The sequence below is a fragment of the Aricia agestis genome, chromosome 12 (assembly GCF_905147365.1).
Source record: "Aricia agestis chromosome 12, ilAriAges1.1, whole genome shotgun sequence".
Classification (NCBI taxonomy): Eukaryota; Metazoa; Arthropoda; class Insecta; order Lepidoptera; family Lycaenidae; genus Aricia; species Aricia agestis.
Window position 1 is genome coordinate 15,881,691 of NC_056417.1, and position 19,644 is coordinate 15,901,334.

Consider the following 19,644-nt stretch of genomic DNA (forward strand, 5'->3'; position numbering starts at 1 on the left):
TTAACTCTAGTGAAAAGGGTATATGCCCTTTTCCTGGACTCATAAGGTTTCCATACAAAATTTCTAGTTAATAGAATCAGACGTTACTTTGCGGAAATCCATAGCTTAAAATTTTATATTATGTTATTATTTTTTAGCAATAATATTCCGCGAAATAGACCTCAACCTATAAGTAAATGAGTGAATGTACGCATAGGCATGCGTACAGCACCTCCCTCCTTTCCCACTGCCTATGCGTACACTCGCACGCAAGAACCTGCAAACACCACCACTCAATAATTTACTTACAACTTGAGGTTTATTTCGCAGAATATTGCTAAAGAAAAATAACATAGTAACACAGAATAGATAATAGTACAAGTAATAGTACTCAAATATCCCCAAAATAGTTTTAGCGAAATAAGTGTTGAAATGTAAGAGACAGGCAGACACACTATTGTCATATTATTTTATAACTAGCTGACCCGGCATATATTGTTTTGCCATATAAATAATTTTTAATAATGTGAACAACCCTTATTACTCAGGGGTATTAAAAATAGATGTTGGCCGATTCTCAGACCTACTCAATATGCTCACAAAATTTCGTGAGAATGGTTCAAGCCATTTCGGAGGAGTACGGGAACGAACATTGTGACACGAGAATTTTATATATTTAAGATAATTATTATCAGTAGGTATGAATTTAAATGTCTACCTTGTACACTCTGGAACTTTTTTAGTTTTATCTGCATGTCTAAAGTCTATGTGTCCTGTGGCGTCGTATCTTCTATACCTATGGACCAATTTTTATGTAACTACTTTTGATATAAAGCTGAGTAGTTAGTCTTAGCTACAATTTTCATCGTCAGGTCAATGCTAGTTCGAACATTGTTAAAATACTTTCTGCGAAAGACTTTCAATCGCTTTTCTTCTTAAGCAGAAAATCATCTTTAATATCAGATCCGAAGTAATTGGAATGCCTCAAATACTTAGATATTCTTGGAACTACTATTTTGATATCAAAAGGTCAATATCACACACACAACGATTCACTCAATTTTCTAAAAGGGTTTTTTTTTTTTATTAAATAAGGGGGCAAACGAGCAAACGGGTCACCTGATGGAAAGCAACTTCCGTCGCCCATGGACACTCGCAGCATCAGAAGAGCTGCAAGTGCGTTGCCGGCATTTATGAGGGAATAGGGTAATAGGGGAGGGTAGGGAAGGGAAGAGAAGGGAATAGTTGAGGGTAGGGAAGGGAATAGGGTAGGGGTTAGGGGATTGGGCCTCCGGTAAACTCACTCACTCGGCGAAACACAGCGCAAGCGCTGTTTCACGCCGGTTTTCTGTGAGAACGTGGTATTTATCCGGTCGAGCCGGCCCATTCGTGCCGAAGCATGGCTCTCCAACGTATAAACTTTGCATTAAGGCGACGCCTTGATAATAATTTGGCTGTAGCGATCGATTTTTCTCAGCAATGTCTAAAGCTGTCATGATACTAAATAGGTACTGTTTGTAAACTAGATTGATCTCGCATACGGCACCCTAGTGGTACTTGTCACTGATCCCAAGACCTAATGTCGTAGGGCTAGGGTGCCGCCTGCTAATCAATCAAGGTTAAAATCTCAACTACTTATAATTAAACTTAAATACATTTTACATTTTATATATGTGGTAAATGATGTGGATATCACAATTACTTATATGTATAGAGTAAGACTGTGTGTAAACGTATTTTATATTGTGATATTGTTTTTTTACCCTAATAAACAATAAAAAAAAAAAAAAAAAAAAAGCTAAGGAATTAAAGTTCATTGTCAGTATTCATCATGTCTTTGTCTTTGAATTACCCATAGCATAACACGATTAACTTTTAAAAATTTGTCGACAACAAAAAAACTCAAAGGTGCATCTAAATTTCACGAATACTTCATTTCTTTTCAGTGCTTCAACTGAGTCAATATTTTAATTTTTTTTTTTTTTTTCACACCACGTCAGTCTGGCCCTGTGGTAAGTACCTGAAGGACTTGTGTTACAGGTACCAGACAACGGAAATATATTTAATACTTTTATACTATACATATATTTAAGATTTTTATTATATTATGATACACATATTTAATATACATCCATGACCCAGGAACTTTGAAAACTTTTTGTTCCGTCGGCGGGACTCGAACCCGCGACCCACGGCTTGAGCTACCAACGCGCTCACCACTGAGCCACAGAGGTCGTCAAATTATTTTAAAATTATATTAGCGAGGGACTGGTTAGCGGATTTTAAAAATATTATTGTTTATTTATCACCATTTAGAAAAAACTAACTTAATGTGCCAATTGCTAAGTCCGGATACATTGCAGACTCCTTTGCTGTGAGAGCTACGCATTTGTGGAATGACATTCGTGACTCAAGGTCACTTGCCATATTTAAATCAAAACTACATGGCCATCTTCGAAATAAAGTCACACGGTAAATATTAATATAAGTATATATATTTTTTAATATATTTAGTAATATACATATATACTTTATTTTTATTTATGGTTAAATTATTTTATGTATGTTTAATAAGAAATATATTTTATACATCTTAATTCGTAGCATAAACCTAAACAATTACATCAGTGTACATATTTTATGTAGTCCATTTTGACTTATAATTACCCCGCTATCTATTTATTCGTGAACTCTCCTGCCTTGCAGGGTTGCCTGGTAGAGATCGCTTATAGCGATAAGGCCGCCCTTGCCCACATTAATGTCTTAGTTTTTAAGTATTTTAAGTCTGTTTGTATACCCATTTATATGTGAGCAATAAAGTGTTTATCTATCTATCTATCTTAATGCTCCGCGTTGTTCTTTTTCACCTGGCATATGAAAGACGGGCGTAAGAGAATGTATTTTACTTTAAAATCGTAATTGGTAACTTTTTTTTAGTTTTATAAGGAACGTGAACCCATAGCGTGAACCAGCAACAGGATAAACCTATCAGGGTTTTTTGTTGCTGTATCTAATATTAAATGTATCTTTTATATTTTGGTTAGTAAATAAATAAAAATAAAAGTGTGAAGAGAGAAGAACGTTGTTTTATTTTTTGCTTTAGTCGCCATCTTGTGTTTTGTTTTCAATTTCAAATGCAATCTGTTAGGAGGCTTCAATTGATTGTCTTAGATGAAGACGAATGAGAATGAATAATTTTATGCTGTCTCTATCAGATGTATATTTTATAAGTAGTAGTATTGACGGTCTAGACGGGTGGATTACTCCTCTGTATTTAGACAGCACGTCCATTTATCGTTTGTTTATCGAATATTCTTATTCTTCATGCCCAAACCCGTTGGCAGTAAATAGTCAGCTTTTACCTAGATCGTTGTAAAATCTGTGTATGTAATTTCCTTGGATCTTAAGCCTATGCACGGCTGAGAATCTATCACAGAATATATTAGAGGATGCCCATAACTCTGTTGTGCAAAAGTTCGTTTATCGCGTGGGAACCGTGAATTTTTCCAGGATTAAAAGTATTTTATGTCCTTTCCCGGAACTCAAAGTATATTGATACAAAATTTCATCAAAATCGGTTCAGCGGCTTAAGCGTGAAGAGATAACAGACAGACAGTCAGACACACTAACGCATTTAGGTATATTAATATTAGTAAGGGTAGGCAAAATTATAGTACGAGTAGTCTATCTGTTATCTTGAACCCTTGAAGATCTTCTTGACTCATTCATACTAATATTATAAATGCGAAAGTGTGTCTGTCTGTCTGTTACCTCTTCACGCCCAAACCGCTGAACCGATTTTGCTGAAATTTGGCAAGGAGATACTTTGAGTCCCGGGAAAGGACATAGGATACTTTTTATCCCGGAAAAATGTACGGTTCCCGCGCGATAAACGAATTTTGGCGCAACGGAATTGCGGGCGTCATCTAGTGATAAATAAAATTCAAAATTCGACTTTCAACATATTATATTGTAGTAATAAATTACTGTTGAGTATTATTTTATTAAAAATAATTAATACCGATAAACTACAGAATTATAAATAAAATTGAAATGTATAATATTTCAACGGTGCAGCACAGCGGCGGCGGAAAAATGTCGGAAATGAAAATCGCAAAATATTGTTTAATTAAAACACGAGAAATGTCCGAGCGTGATATTTAGTGGCCCACTTTGCAGAAGCGCTTTATACAAAGAGGTGTATCTGTCGCATTCGAATTGTATAATCCGACGTATTACATTACGACTAGCTGGTTTGAAAAACAGGGCCGTTTTGTAATGCGCCGGTTGAACTATTAGCCGGATTGTCATTGCGATACGTTCTTCAATAAGGCGGCCCACGTTATCCGCATCGTACTTTCCCCGTACCGGTACTTTCTTTACTGTTTTACATCGAGAATAATAGAAATTCTTTAGTGCACCTGAAAATTGTCCTGAAATTTACTGTTTTCTTTGTTTAATTCACTCAAAACTTCGCAATTTACCAACACACTTTCGGTATCCAACGCCATTGTTGTTGTTATGTCACAGACAGCGCCAAGAGTATCAACAATCAATCAATTGGTATTAAAAACTGTCAAAGAGGCGACTTATCTTTCGCTTTATTACATTGTGGCTAGCCGTTTTGAATAACGTATGGCGCCCAATACATTCCGGCGATTTTTCATTCAGCCGCATTCAATCCGGCTAATCGATAAATCGCCGCATTACATAACGGTCCTGTTTTTTAAAACAGCTAGCCTAAAATAGAGGATTATAGCAGCCTACCAGCTAATGTAAAATAACGGATTATACAATCCGCCTGTGACATATCCACAACTACTAACATGTTTGTTTAGTTTAGCCTTACTTTAAACTCGATATAGATACAACAGCAGTGTAAAAAATCGGTGCAGGTGTAAGGCTGAATTTAAAATATAATGCGACCACGCGAACGAGCGGATAGGCCGCTATACCGCGAGATGACAAGCGGCGCGGTCGTGCCGTTATTCACATACCTCGCGATATAGTCGCTAAGCCGCGCGTTCGGTCGGACCTATACTATATATAAATCATGCCTGCGAGATGCGATCAGATGATTTACTTCGGTGTCCTGAAATAAATAACTGCAGATCAAGATATCGCAAAGTTACTTCATAAAAAACTACATCAAAATAATTATATTTTGATTTATAAGCAGTATGATTATTATAAGCAGTATGATTATTATAAGCAGTATGATTATTATAAGCAGTATGATTATTATAAGCAGTATGATTATTATAAGCAGTATTTTTTCTGAACGTAACTTGTTCTCTTCAGAACGTTATATGTGGTAAATAGTAATAGTAAGCAACCGAATCAAAAAAGTTGTTTATTAAGTTCACCATAATATTATTATTTATGCAAAATGTGTGAGAGGTTAGCGTTCTATACCTAGTGTATTAAGTTTCGATGATTAATTCTTCCATGTTATTTTCATGTTAATTTATTTTTGTGCCGGTCATGTTGTTTCAATTACAGATTGTATGAATACAATACAGTCACTGCGGAGTCATCAATTCTGTATTTTGCTCAGACATAAAGTATCGATAAATCGTAATTCGTACATTATTCGATTTAAAAGCATATTTACGACGGACATAAAATGCATCGCGAATAATATTTTTATTATATTCATCTCGCGGAAAATGGAGGTCGTACAGTGACGGCATTTAGTGGACGTGGAAAGTGCTGGCGCGAGGAAAAATGTTTTATACCCAAATTGCTGAAACTAACTCTTTCGGAAGGCCTACGCCCTACGTGATGCCTACCATTGGTTCGTTCGATGCAAAACACCTTTCTGACTGTCCTACAATATTATGCTTACCATCCGCTATTGGTAAGACACGAACATCTTAGAAACTCTCCCATTTCTTTCAATTAGGAGGCCAATAATCAAACAACCAACTGACGGATACCAACTACCGCCTCCCATGGACACTCGCAACATCAGAACAGTTGCGGGTGCATTGCCGGCCGTAAATATAATCTTTGCAATGCATACCACCGTTTGGTAAGAAACTAACGCTGTCGTGACAAAAGTTTTTCGACTGGAGTTTATGTATTCGATAGCGCTGTAGTTTAGTTAACGCGTAAGCCAATTAAAAGTGTAAGGTTGGGTTGCACCAGATGCGTGGTTAAAATTAAAGTTAAGGCAAATTTAACTTTTACCTTAACTTTGACCATAGAATTTGACAGAAGACGTTGCTGGTGATGTATTCAACATGGAGACTAAACCACCATTCAATTAACATGTAGCAAGTGAATTTCTCGTTGGAAACACCGTTATTTACTAATAGATGATGTTCGCCTCCGTTGCGCCAAACCTCGTTTATCGAGCAGGAACCATACATTTTTCCGGGATAAAAGTCTCAAAGTATCTTCATACCAAATTTAAGCAAAATCAGTTCGGTGGTTTGGGCGTGAAATAACAGACAGATAGACACGCTTTCAAAATAATATGAATATGAATATGGATACACATTCCACACTCGCTGGGAATCAACAAAATATAGACTGGACATCTTCTTCTAATAGACACCTATCAAGATTTCTAGCGTCTGTAATATAATTGTAATGTTTCCACGAGTAAAACACGATACCAATTTGAGTCGTAATAATGTTCAATCAGAGCTTTTGATATGCCGGTCATTCAAACGGAAAATTTAATTTCACTGAACACAATATGTTTTTGTTTCAGACAATTACAACCATTATTAGCTCACTTTGAATCTCTACCTAGTACCCAGTAATAAATTAAAGTATTTTTGTTGCCTATTTCATATTCATGCCAGTGGATTTTGTATTTTCAATACCCAAACAAACAATAAAATGTTTCGTTCTAAAGTATGGGTAGATATTCACTTTTTTATTTTTACTAGAGATCGCCCAATGGTCGAAATTCGACCTTACTTGCAACGACACTACTACCTATATTTTGTAAAAAATATTGACTTCATCATAGTTTTTTTCAATTCTTGTCTCTGGGACTCAGCTGATCTCAGACTGGCCGTTTAAGCATTGTCTAATAGTATCCAAAATTAAATAAAAAAAACAATAATCCATTTTCAATTTGTCAACTTGTTGTCAACAGACTTCAACCATAAATAAAAGAGTATAATTCGTATGTATAGGCTTGTCACTCAAAAATCTGTCATTCTTCCTAGTAGTAGTGTCGTAGTGTGTGTAAGGTTTTATTTGTTAAAAATATATATGATAAAAGCATAATTTTAAAATAATATTAGCTCGATGCACTCCTTCACCATATAAACTATAACTGTGCGAAATTTCATGCACCTACGTTTCCCCATTTTTCGTAAAAAGGGTTACAAAATTTTTCTCTCACCGCTCACGTATTAATATATAGATTCATAATATTTTTTACAAAATGTTTTCGAACGTCGTTACTACTAGTACCTACCATCGCACCGCTTCGGGAACTAACCCGGCGAGGAGAAACCACGGGCTCACAGAAAGCCGGCGTGAAACAGCGTTTGCGCTGTGTTTCGCCGAGTGAGTGAGTTTGCCGGAGGCCCGACGCCCTACCCTTTTCCCTTCCCTACCCTCTCCTATTACCTTCCCTACTCTCCCCTATTACCCTATTCCCTCTTAAAAGGCCGGCGACGCACCTGCAGCTCTTCTGATGCTGCTAGTGTCCATGGGCGACGGAAGTTGATTTCCATCAGGTGACCCGTTTGCTCGTTTTGCCCTTGTTTTATTAAAAAAAACTTAACTCATACTAGACTTTACTTAATAAACACACTTCTTAAATTATTGAGATGGTGAAAAGATAACGAATAGTTTTTGTTTTTGAAAAATATACGATTTCCGTAGTATTTTCAGTCAATTCTTCAACAACGTAAAGACGAAGTAAAAGCTCAATGTAGCAAGAGCAGATTTTCATTTAAATCAAAGTAATGGACGTTTAAGAGCGAGTGTTATGAACCGTTTGATTCGCTCCAAAATTTATTGTCTGTGGTTCGGAATTGGACCCGTTTCTCACAACTTGGCAAATTAACTGCGATTCGAAAAAAGAATGGAACCCCATTATTAAAAACTTTTTGTAAATGTGATACCGTGATGAAAAACGATATTATATAAAATTTCAAACGCTTTGTTTCTTGATTCTTTTGAAATCGTGTTAATTGAATCGAAGGTAAAATATTCGTCGTTTTTTACTTTACGTAAACAAAACTAAGTGGTTCTGAGCACTCTTTTTTTAACAAAACATAAAGAATCTTTTACAGTTAATGCCCTTGTAAAAATATATTCTAAATTTGTTTTGCTGTAAACATTATTTAATACTAGATGATGCCCGCGACACCGTTGCGCCGAAATTAGTTTACCGTATAGGAACCGTACATTTTTCCGGGATAAAAAGTATCCTATGTCCTTTCCCGGGACTCAAATTATCTCCACACCAAATTTCAGCAAAATCGGTGCAGCGGTTTAGGCGTGAAGAGGTAACAGACAGACAGACAGACAGATAGACAGACACACTTGACGACCTCTGTGGCTCAGTGGTGAGCGCGTTGGTAGCTCAAGCCGGGGGTCGCGGGTTCGAATCCCGCCGACGGAACAAAAAAGTTTTTCAAAGTTCCTGGGTCATGGATGTGTATTAAATATGTGTATCATATAATAAAAATCTTAAATATATGTATAGTATAAAAAGTATTAAATATATATCCGTTGTACCTGTAACACAAGTCCTTCAGGTACTTACCACGGGGCCAGACTGACGTGGTGTGAAGCGTCCATAGATATTATTATTATTATTATTATTACACTTTCGCATTTATAATATTAGTATGGATAAACATTATGATACAGTCATTTACGATTATAAAATAAAAATGATACTACGTGCACAATATCTTAATTGCGAATTGAAATAGCAATAACAAATAAGGTTTTTTTTATTGTTTCAGGTAACTCGAACCAGAAACATGAGAAGGAGAAGCTAGAACCAACGATGAAATAGAAATTATTAGTTAGCGGAACATACGAATTTACACAAATATGCTTTAAATAAACCACCATGGAGTCCACCGAAGACGAGTTCTACAGCATATGCCTGAACCTGACCAGCGAGGAGATAGCTAGCTTAGGAGGCTGCAACTACAGCGCAGAGTTTGAAAACGGGGAGTTACTGGAAAAAGTCGTATCCAGGGTGGTACCTATCTTCTTCGGCTTCATCGGAATAGTTGGTCTCGTCGGCAATGCTCTGGTCGTCCTCGTGGTCGCAGCCAACCCCGGCATGCGATCGACGACCAACCTCCTAATAATAAATCTGGCAGTAGCTGACCTTCTGTTCGTGATATTCTGCGTACCCTTCACCGCTACAGACTACGTCATGCCACGATGGCCGTTCGGAGATTGGTGGTGTAAGGTGGTGCAGTACTTTATAGTGGTGACGGCGCACGCGTCGGTGTATACCCTCGTGCTGATGTCCCTGGACAGATTCATGGCGGTGGTCCACCCCATAGCGTCCATGTCGATACGAACAGAGAAGAACGCGCTGCTGGCGATAGCGTGCATATGGGTGGTGATCCTCACCACGGCGATCCCGGTGGGGATATGCCACGGGGAGAGAGAGTACTCCTACTTCCACAGGAATCACTCGTCGTGCGTCTTCCTGGAGGAGCAGGGGTACAGCAAGCTGGGCTTCCAGATGTCCTTCTTCCTGTCGTCATATGTGATACCGTTGACTCTGATAAGCGTGTTGTATATGTGTATGCTGACGCGGCTGTGGAAGAGTGCGCCGGGGGGCAGGGTGTCGGCGGAGAGCAGGAGAGGAAGGAAGAAGGTGACGAGGATGGTGGTGGTGGTGGTCGTGGTGTTCGCCGTCTGCTGGTGTCCCATACAGGTCAGTCAGCTCATGCAGTTTGCATAATTTTAGGGGTTAAAGATTAAATAAATTGCACAATGAGGGAGGTAGCTCTCTAGCTCTTAAATAGTATACATAATGATTTAACTGTATTTACGTTTGTGCCATCGTAGTGCCTGAAGTTCTGACACCGTTTTAATGAACAAATTATATCAAAAGATTCTTAAAGATGGCTTTGTAAAATGTTCGTAGTTGAGTTATGGTTTTTAACTTTCAATTAAGTATGTGAAGAAAATTTGTGATACCAAGCGAAGCATAACATCAACATTTTTATTTTATATGATGATGTTTCATAATATGATTGATTCAGGTCAGGAATATACCACAAAGAGCACATTAATTAATTTAGATACGTTTCAAACACGTAACTATGTCAACAAGTAGTGTTCTAGTGTACACAACTACACGACTACTCAGTACATAGTCGGCGAAATACGTTCACAGTCAATTCTCATTACTGTTTTAATTAAATGAACAACTTCTGATAGAAATACAAATAGTGTAACTAACAAAATATACTCTTTTTAGTCTGCTAGCTGACCCGGAAAATGTTGTTTTGCCACGTTCATACGTTATAAAGGATTAAGGGTACAGTAAACATTTAAAATAAGAAGAATTTTTCAATGCTGATTCTTAACATTTTAGGAAATAAAAAAGTTGTTGGCTTATTCTTACACTCATATTCGATATGCACATTACATAATTATTTTGTCAAATCCCTCTAGCCGTTTCGAAGGAGTCTGGCAATAAACAGCGCGAACGTGATTTTCTTAAAATTATTAAGAAATGCGAAAGTGTTTTTATAATATGTAACTTCTTCACGCCTAATCCACTGAGCCGATTTTGCTGAAATTTTGTATTGAGACACTTTGAGTCCCGGGAAAGGACTTAGGGTACTTTTTCTCCCGGAATGTACGGTTCCCGCGCGATAAACGAATTATGGCGCAACGGGCGTCAGCTCAGCCTTATCTCATTTTAATGAATGGATTATCAATAAACGAGTGATTATCCCAGTTAATTAGAGGGTATGATTTGAATACTTAACGAGGAAAAGCCTAAATCAACTATTAAGTAATTATTTATTTTAAGATTATCTGGAGGTCGGGATCATTATTATTATATCCTCGACAACATAAATTAGAATTAGCGCGTTAGAATTTTTTTTTCCTAAATTGATAATATTATAAAGACGAAAATTCGTAATTGTGTGCAAATATTGTATGTCGTTTCTCGAGACTAAAGGTACTCTTAAACCAAATTTCATAATAATCTGAATAGTTTTCAATTAAAAGTATAACAAACAAACTTACACTTACAAACTTTAATGTTCTAAACTAGTATAGCTGCTTTAGATTATGTCACTTGCAGTGATTTAAGTGATCACTACTTAACCCGACAAAAGTATAATAAATATTCCCTGTGATAAAATCGTTCAAATGAACTCTTTCTCATATAAAATGATTTATACCCAGCGGAAGAGCTCGATATAACAGGGTTTTGTTTGTGTGAAGTGAAGCGCTAGGCACGTCCGGAACTCGGCTCCGATTCAACGCCGGGAAAATTAATTTTCTTTCACTCTCATTACAATCCGAGATGAAATATTAAAGAGAAGAGAGATTTTGTGTTTTAACGGTAATTGACTTGTAGGAATCATCGAAATACCATTCAAATACAAATACATACTAATACATAATATTATAAATGCGAAAGTGTGTCTGTTTGCCTCTGTCACTTTTTCACGCCCAAATCACGTCATTTTTAGCCGACTTCCAAAAAACGAGGAGGTTATATGTTCGGCGGTGGATATTTTTTGACTCAGTTATTCTTCCATTCCGTGGTATTTCGAATGTGGTAGATATTTCTCGACGTTATTTGCGTCAGTTTTTGACTCAGTTATTCTTCCATGGCAAAGTATTTCAATGGCGATAGATTTTTTTCGTCTCACATTTATTTGCTTACTCTCGGAGACTAATTTCGGGTGAGACGTTTGAGGATCACGTGACAATCGATATCCATTACCTCACCAAGGTTGACTCAGTAATAGATCTGAGCTGGGCATAATCTGTGAGGACTTTTACGGATATCTATTACAGCATAATAAAGATATTATTACAATACGTCTTTCCACCTGCCAGTCGCCGCAATCGCGAAAATGGAATAGGAAAATAGATGTGGAAAATGGATATACTCTAGCTTCTATAAGGTCACAGGATGGTATTCGTCGCTGGTAATATGTACGACTACAGAGCCATTAACGAAATTAGCGCAACGAAATTGCAAGTAATATGAATTATATAAGTATTCAATCTTGAAATTACTACAGCAGATTTGCAAGTTTCTGTTCCACAAAATTTCTGCTCTAATGACTCAGCTAAAAATTCGGAGACAAAACAAAACTTTCCAACACGCAAACTGCAACCGATCAGGGGCATTACTCATCTTATATTCGCAATTTCCCCGCGACTCTGACAAGTTGCTGACATTGAAATTTGAAACTTCTGGCGAGCTGCCAACGGTGCGCCTGATAAAAAAGTCAGCGCCTGTTTGAGGCCGTTCTTCCATCGTCGCCTACACCGGGACGTCACCGACCAAAATTAAAATAAATAAAAAACTTGAGAGGTGTCAAGGGACACACACACAACACAACGCCCTCTGCCCCTACCATGCAGGTACTAATAAAAAAGTGTCGAGGTTAAATATTGCTCACTTCTTTACGCCGAACGCGCGACAAGGAACTTCATTCCAATATACTACTTTATGACTTAGCTATAGGCTTCATTTTGTTCTACGCCACTACAAAGCTGCGGCAGCATCGGTCGCTAGACCAATGTCGGTGGAAAATGAAACTTATAGTCTAGGTCATAAAGTGGCATTTCATCTGAATTTTGTCGGACCTATGTCGGTGGCAAATGAAAACTATAACCTAAGGGTCAATTCAGACCGCAATGCGACGCGTAGATGCATTTCTAAGTTTGTATGGATTTGACAGATTTCAATTGCGTGACACGTCTTGCAAGTCTGTCAAATCCATACAAATTTAGAAATGCATCTACGCGTCGTGTTGCTGTCTGAATTGACTCTAAATATGATTCATTCTACGCCACTACAAAGCAGCGGTAGCATCGGTCGCTAAACCAATTTCGGTAGAAAATGAAAGTTATGCTCGATTTACACGGGTGACTGGCAAAAATCGACCGTCTAAATGGCAATTTGACTACGCCGCATGCGGCTAAAGTCGCAATCCCCAAAGCCAATGGCCGCATGCGGCTGGTGACTAAAATCGACCGTGCAAACGCTCAGTCGCAAGCGATCGCTTGCTGCGAATTCTACTTTCGACTGGTGACTTGCCGGGTGACTAAAATCGACCCGTTAGTCAACCGTGTAAATAGGGTGACGCTTCGACTTGGACAGGCGATTCGACTGGTGACTTACCGGGTGACTAAAATCGACCCGTTAGTCACCCGTGTAAATCGACCATTTTAGTCTAGGTCATAAAGTGGCATTTTATTTGGATTTTGACGGTGACGTCCCGGTGACGGCAGCAGTGGACAATGTGCCAAAAAGTCAACGTCTGTTTGAGGCTTTAATTAAAGACTGTGGACGTTGAAGGTAATTTTAAACGTGAAAGGGTTCTAAATTCATTATCATTTCCCGGCTTTATTTATTACTCAGGTAGCGCTTTGTTTTGCATTGCATTTATATTAACAAAGTTTGGAGTACCCGCTTCTTTTATGACTTTGATAGTAGTCAGTTCTTGAGCATAGTAAAGACTTATAAATCTTTAATATGCTCAAGAAATTCTAAAAACTACATCCGTTTGTAACAGATAATATTGATAAAAGACCGTTATTTCTTGTTGTCTTGTTGTCGTTATCAACCAATTTTCAATCAACAATCAAAATCAATATATTTTTATTCATAACCGCAATCATACTCTTTTTCAAGGTAAAGTCTACCATACGAGTTCGGGAACAAGCCGGCGAGAAGAACAATAATATTTTTTCAAATCCATATTATAGCCATTCTTTTTGGCGATGTTTATTTAGTAAGCAATTAGGGGAGAGGAATAGGAAATAATTGGAGGTGGCAGATGACAGGCGCCGTGCCAGGCCGGAGTCTTCTCGTTATTCATAAAGTAATTTACTCTCTTTGTTTAGGATTAAGAAATCTAGGACAAGATTAAACGGAATGATCAATTTGGTACATAATATTAAACTGTACAAATTAATTATAACAAGGATTCGGCTAACGGGAATAATTATTCAGCGTAAATATTTGATAAACTCCGTAATTATTAATTAAATTTTAATTAATTGCGATTGTACAGAACAGATACATATCGCGATTATAATTTTGGATTAACAGGGAAATGAATTATCGTTGAACTGGTTTAGATTTAGAATCGTTTAGTTTTGATTTATTAAATACCTTGCGATTATAACATTATTGATGCTTTAGTGTTTGATACAAATTCAAATATTTACAATACAAGCTGTAGTGAATTGAAGTTATATCAACTCTACTGATGCTTTGTACGCTATGTATCAGTAATATCAAATGTTATAATAAAAACAATAGTTCATAAATCGAATACTTAAAATTAAAAAAAAGAACAGGAAAAAATCGTCAGCGTTTTCCGTGGTGTACCACAGGGCACTGTTTTGCTTCCACATCTTTTTGTATTATATTAAATTGGCATCTTTAACATTCAACTTCCAAAAAAGCTGAATTTAACTACTGATATTAATATAATGTGTTTGCCATCACAGATAATACTCCTGGTGAAGGCGCTGGACGCGTACAACATCACGTACTTTACGGTGACGGCGCAGATCGTGTCGCACGTGCTGGCGTACATGAACAGCTGCGTCAACCCCGTGCTGTACGCCTTCCTGTCGGAGAACTTCCGAGTGGCGTTCCGGAAGGTGAGACTATTCTTACTACTAATAGAACTATGAACGGAATTTTTGAACGCCTTCGTGGTCTAGTGGTTGAGAGCGTGGCTCTTGACTCGGGGGTCGTGGGTTCGATTTCCGCGTTGGAAAAGCATTATTGATACGTGAACCATGCGGGCTAATCACCTGATTGTCTGACAAATAAGACGACGATTTACACGTGGGAGAGCCATGCTTCGGCACGAATGGGCCGGCTCGACCGGAGAAATACCACGTTCTCACAGAAAACCGGCATGAAACAGCACTTGCGCTGTCGCCGAGTGAGTGAGTTTACCGGAGGCCCAATCCCCTACCCTATTCCCTTCCCTGCCCTCCTCTATTCCCTTCCCTTCCCTACCTTCCCCTATTCCCTTCCCTTCCCTACATTCCCCTATTGCCCTATTCTCTTTTAAAAGGCCGGCAACGCACTTGCAGCTCTTCTGGTGCTGCAAGTGTCCATGGGCGACGGATGTTGCTTTCCATCAGGTGACCCGTTTACTCGTTTGCCCCCTTATTTCATAAAAAAAAAACGATCTATACGTCGGATGGGCATGTAAAAAGTCTGTCCTGCGCCTGATCTCTCACCAGTCGTGTCGGTCGTCCATCCCACTGAGTTGTGACAGAAAAGAAAGAGAGAGAGAGTACTGCGCATACACTTAGACACTATAAAATTACTCCTACGTCCATAGCCTGGATTCGTTAAAACTACAAATCTCGATCATTAAAAGATATAACTTTAAGAGATGCTTGTGTAAACTTTGGATGATTCAAACTATCTTGTATGATTAGTTAAATAGCATATTCAGTTATTCCTACTAATAACACTAATAAACGCCTCCGCGGTCTAGCCGACCTCCGTCGTGGGTTCGATTCCCGCGTTGGAAACATGTTATTTCCAAGTTTGGTTAGGACAATGCAGGCTGATCACCTAATTGTCTGACAAGTAAGATGATCCATGCGTCGGATGGGCATGTAAAAAGTCGGTCCTGCGCCTGATCTCTCTCCAGTCGTGTCGGTCTTCCGTCCCACTGGGTTATGAGAGTAAAGGGATAGAGAGTGCTCTTGTGTACTGCGCACACACTCGGGCACTATAAAATTACTCCTGCATAGCTGGCCTGGTTTCAATGAAACCGGCCACCGTCGGTCGGTACCGTCACCGACCGACGGGAGCTATTATTACTAATAAACGCCATCTCAATGCTTATATTCCGACAGGTAAGTTCTACACACTTAACAATAAAACTTTAAATCTCGGTCATAAAAGAGACATAACAATAAAATACGCTTGTGAAAACGTGCGCGGATTTGAAAGATCTAGTACGAATAGTAAAGATTTAGTACTGTGACCAAACTTTACAATCTGCAACCGCGGTCATAAGATTATAGAGCCAGTAAATCGGAACGTAAAAGAAATTGTGGAATCTGTTTTATTTTGCATCAATTTCTCATCCATTGATAAGCGAAAACCTAAATATAATATAAAACTAGATATTTTAGATACAAAGTTACAAATCGTTGATCCATTAATTTACGAATGATTAATAATGACAGCTGATCTGTTTCTTCGAAAGATACTTATTAATATTTAAAGTTACAAATAATAAAAATTAAGGAATCGTAACTCCCATTACCCATACTATTACCGTTTTAAATTTGGTTCCTTTTGATCTGTCATGTAACGTCAGCCTAGTACCGCTCAAGGCCACCTAAATATTGCAAATGTATTGAAATGTGTACCTAAGGTACACTTTTTTGACAAGTGTTGTAGAGCATGTTTTTTGACGGAGTTACTTTTCCTTAGTTTTTATTATTCGTAGATTTAAAGAAATATTTAAAGGCAAGTTTGAAAGTGGAATTTAAAAGCGTTTAAGATGGCGAGTGCTATCGGACGTTTCCGGAGAGTCCTCAAAAAGAACAAGATCCGGTCGGCGGATATTACCTGCCGGCGCTGGGATACGGCTGAGGCTAATATGAAGGTGAAAACCTTTTATAAAAGCTGCTTCACTTAAATCTTGTGTACCTTTGATATTTTGAAGACCAATATATTTTGACCTATAACATTATTACCTAGGTGTATGTGTCATATTAACTTACAAAATAAAAGTGCGAATATTTTTGATTCACCGAAAATAATTTATAGAGTAGATGACGCTGACGCTCGCAACTCCGTTGCACCAAATTCGTTTATTCATCGCGCGGAAGTATCCTATGTCCTTTCCCAGGACCTCCATACCAAATTTCAGCTTAAAATGGATGCGGTTTGGGGGTGAGGAGGTAACAGACAGACAGACACATTTTCTGATTTATAATGTTATTATGAGTTGTGGACCTACGTTATTTTGTCGGATTATTTCAAGTTAATGTAAGTCGTGGTCTTTCGGCTGGGCAGTTCAGTTCGGGCTGGACATAATGGTGCCAAATTGTAAAGGTCCGACGTGACCTCAAATCTCAATTACCTAATAAATGGAGTCCTCATTACTGTACACATGCTAGACACTGGGCGAACCCACTATCGGAATAAAAAAAAAGGTTGAATAGGTACATAAAATAACCCTATCCTTATCTCAATGGTATACAATTCCACCTAGTTTAACTTATGCAAAATTTTGTATTCAAAACTATATTATGTGGGGTATCCGCCATTTCTCTACAAGATACGAAGGTCCTTCTACCGTAAGTAAGTCAGCCGTGACGGATTCTATTCATCCTATAAGTATACCTGCTAACCTCAGCTAATAGTCTCGGAGCTCGCGATAAGGGTCTTACTTAAATTAAATGACCTGGAAGACGTTAACGACCTTCAAAAGGGGTAAATTAGGGATTAAAGGCACCAACACTTTTATTGACTTAAAGTTGCCGCCTGAGGGTTCGCAAGAAAGTTTAATTCAGTTTGCGAGGTTGGCTAGTTTAGGTGACCACGTTTTGTGTTGACGATAACCTACATTGGTATTTCAAGGAATATGAAATTTTTTATAAAGTGTATACTGTATACGTATTTTGTACTGGTAATAAAGCGCTATTATATTGACTTCTTTTATTTAAAAGTGTACGGTGGCAACAGAATATCCAAGAATGTGAAATACGATGTAGCAAGCAAAATAGTTTTAAATTTTCTGTCAGTTATGCGGCAAAGACTAACAATTATTGATGCGCACGATGTAACATGCAACAAAGTTTTAAACATTCTGTTATGGTCAATTCAAACAGCAACGCGACGCGTAGATGCATATTTTCTAAATTTGTTCTGAATTGATACGTGGGTGATTGAACTTATACGTGGGAGAGCCATGCTTCGGCACGAATGGGCCGGCTCAACCGGAGAAATACCACGTTCTCACAGAAAACCGGCGTGAAACAGCGCTTGCGCTGTGTTTCGCCGAGTGAGTGAGTTTACCGGAGGCCCAATCCCCTACCCTATTCCCTTCCCTACCCCCCCCCTATTCCCTTCCCTTCCCTACCCTCCCCTATTACCCTATTCCCTCTTAAAAGGCCGGCAACGCACCTGCAGCTCTTCTGATGCTGCGAGTGTTCATGGGCGACGGAAGTTGCTTTCCATCAGGTGACCAGTTTGCTCGTTTGCCCCCTTATTTCATTAAAAAAAAAAAATAGATTTCAATCAAATTTACAAATGCATCTACGCGTCGTGTTGCTGTTTGAATCAACCTAAAATAAAATAAAAATTCAAAGAATTGACGTCACGCCAATTTTTTAAGACACAAACCCTTAAAATTGTACCAAATCAGAAATAAAACATTTACGATCGCAGCGTGTAGTGTCAAATAGAATATTTCCAGGAACATTCAATATCCTGTCGGCCCGCGTATCGAATTTTATTCGTATCCAAAGTAGGTAAAGAATACGCAAATATAACAAAAGAAAAACACAATTTTATTTTTAAACCAATATAGAAAAGTAAACTCAGCGCGTCGATTCGCATGTACAATATTAGCTTTACATATTTGAAGTCATGAGGATGGAGTGGGTAACTAACATTTTACAACATAAGAGCAATTACAATTTTTTCCCTCATTTAATTTTATCGAACCATGTGACCTACCTAATTTATTATCTAGCTGTTAGTTATTATCTAGTATACAAAGAATCCACATTTTTTATCTAATATATAAAATTCTCGTGTCACAGTGTTTGTGCACGAACTCCTCCAAAACGGCTCCACCGACTTTAATGAAAATTTGTGTGGACATTCGTTAGGCCTAAGAATAGATTTTTATCTACTTTTTATATCAAAACTAGAAATAATTTATATACCAAAAGCAAAACAACGTTTGCCGGGTCTATTTTATGTATTTTTGTTTTATTCAAAAGATATTATCATCAACAACATAATATTGTGACAATAATCAAAATTTAAGACTAATTAATACATGTTTGTTTTATACTAACACAATAGTGAATTACGGGCGTATGCAACTGTTTTAGAGGTATGTGCCCTTTACATTAAAAATATGAAATGAAATGAAAATGTTTATTTCTAAATAGGTTAACAAAGTTAACACTTTTAGAACGTCCAAATTGGCTTAGCTCGTTTCATATATTTTTCCCGGTTAAGCCTACATTTACGCAAAAAAAAGTCAGTTTTCAACTTATAAGGTACCCTCTTTATCCACTCACGTTCTCACTGTACCCCGACCGAACAAAGGTGAGATACACCGTACACGTAAAAATTTATGATTTAATAAAAAACTTCAAAGTGGGAATCCTTTGTAGTCGCGGCTCGTTCCAGCAGTATGCGTGTAGAAATAGATATTGTATATTGTAAGTAATTCGGGTCTCGACGAAAGTTTGACGGGTGAATGGTAATTT

At 37.8% G+C, this 19,644-nt stretch overlaps 1 protein-coding gene across 2 annotated transcripts in view; it reads left to right on the plus strand.

Moving 5' to 3' along the window:
* The window catches only part of LOC121732374 (allatostatin-A receptor), a 157,022-nt gene that overhangs the window by 122,589 nt on the left and 14,789 nt on the right, over positions 1-19,644 (plus strand). For both annotated transcript variants that reach the window (XM_042122235.1, XM_042122236.1), the window contains 2 exons: positions 8,928-9,865; positions 14,656-14,811. In XM_042122235.1, the coding sequence (XP_041978169.1) occupies positions 9,038-9,865; positions 14,656-14,811 (984 nt within the window). In that variant the 5' untranslated portion in view covers positions 8,928-9,037. The remainder of the gene's footprint in view (positions 1-8,927; positions 9,866-14,655; positions 14,812-19,644) is intronic.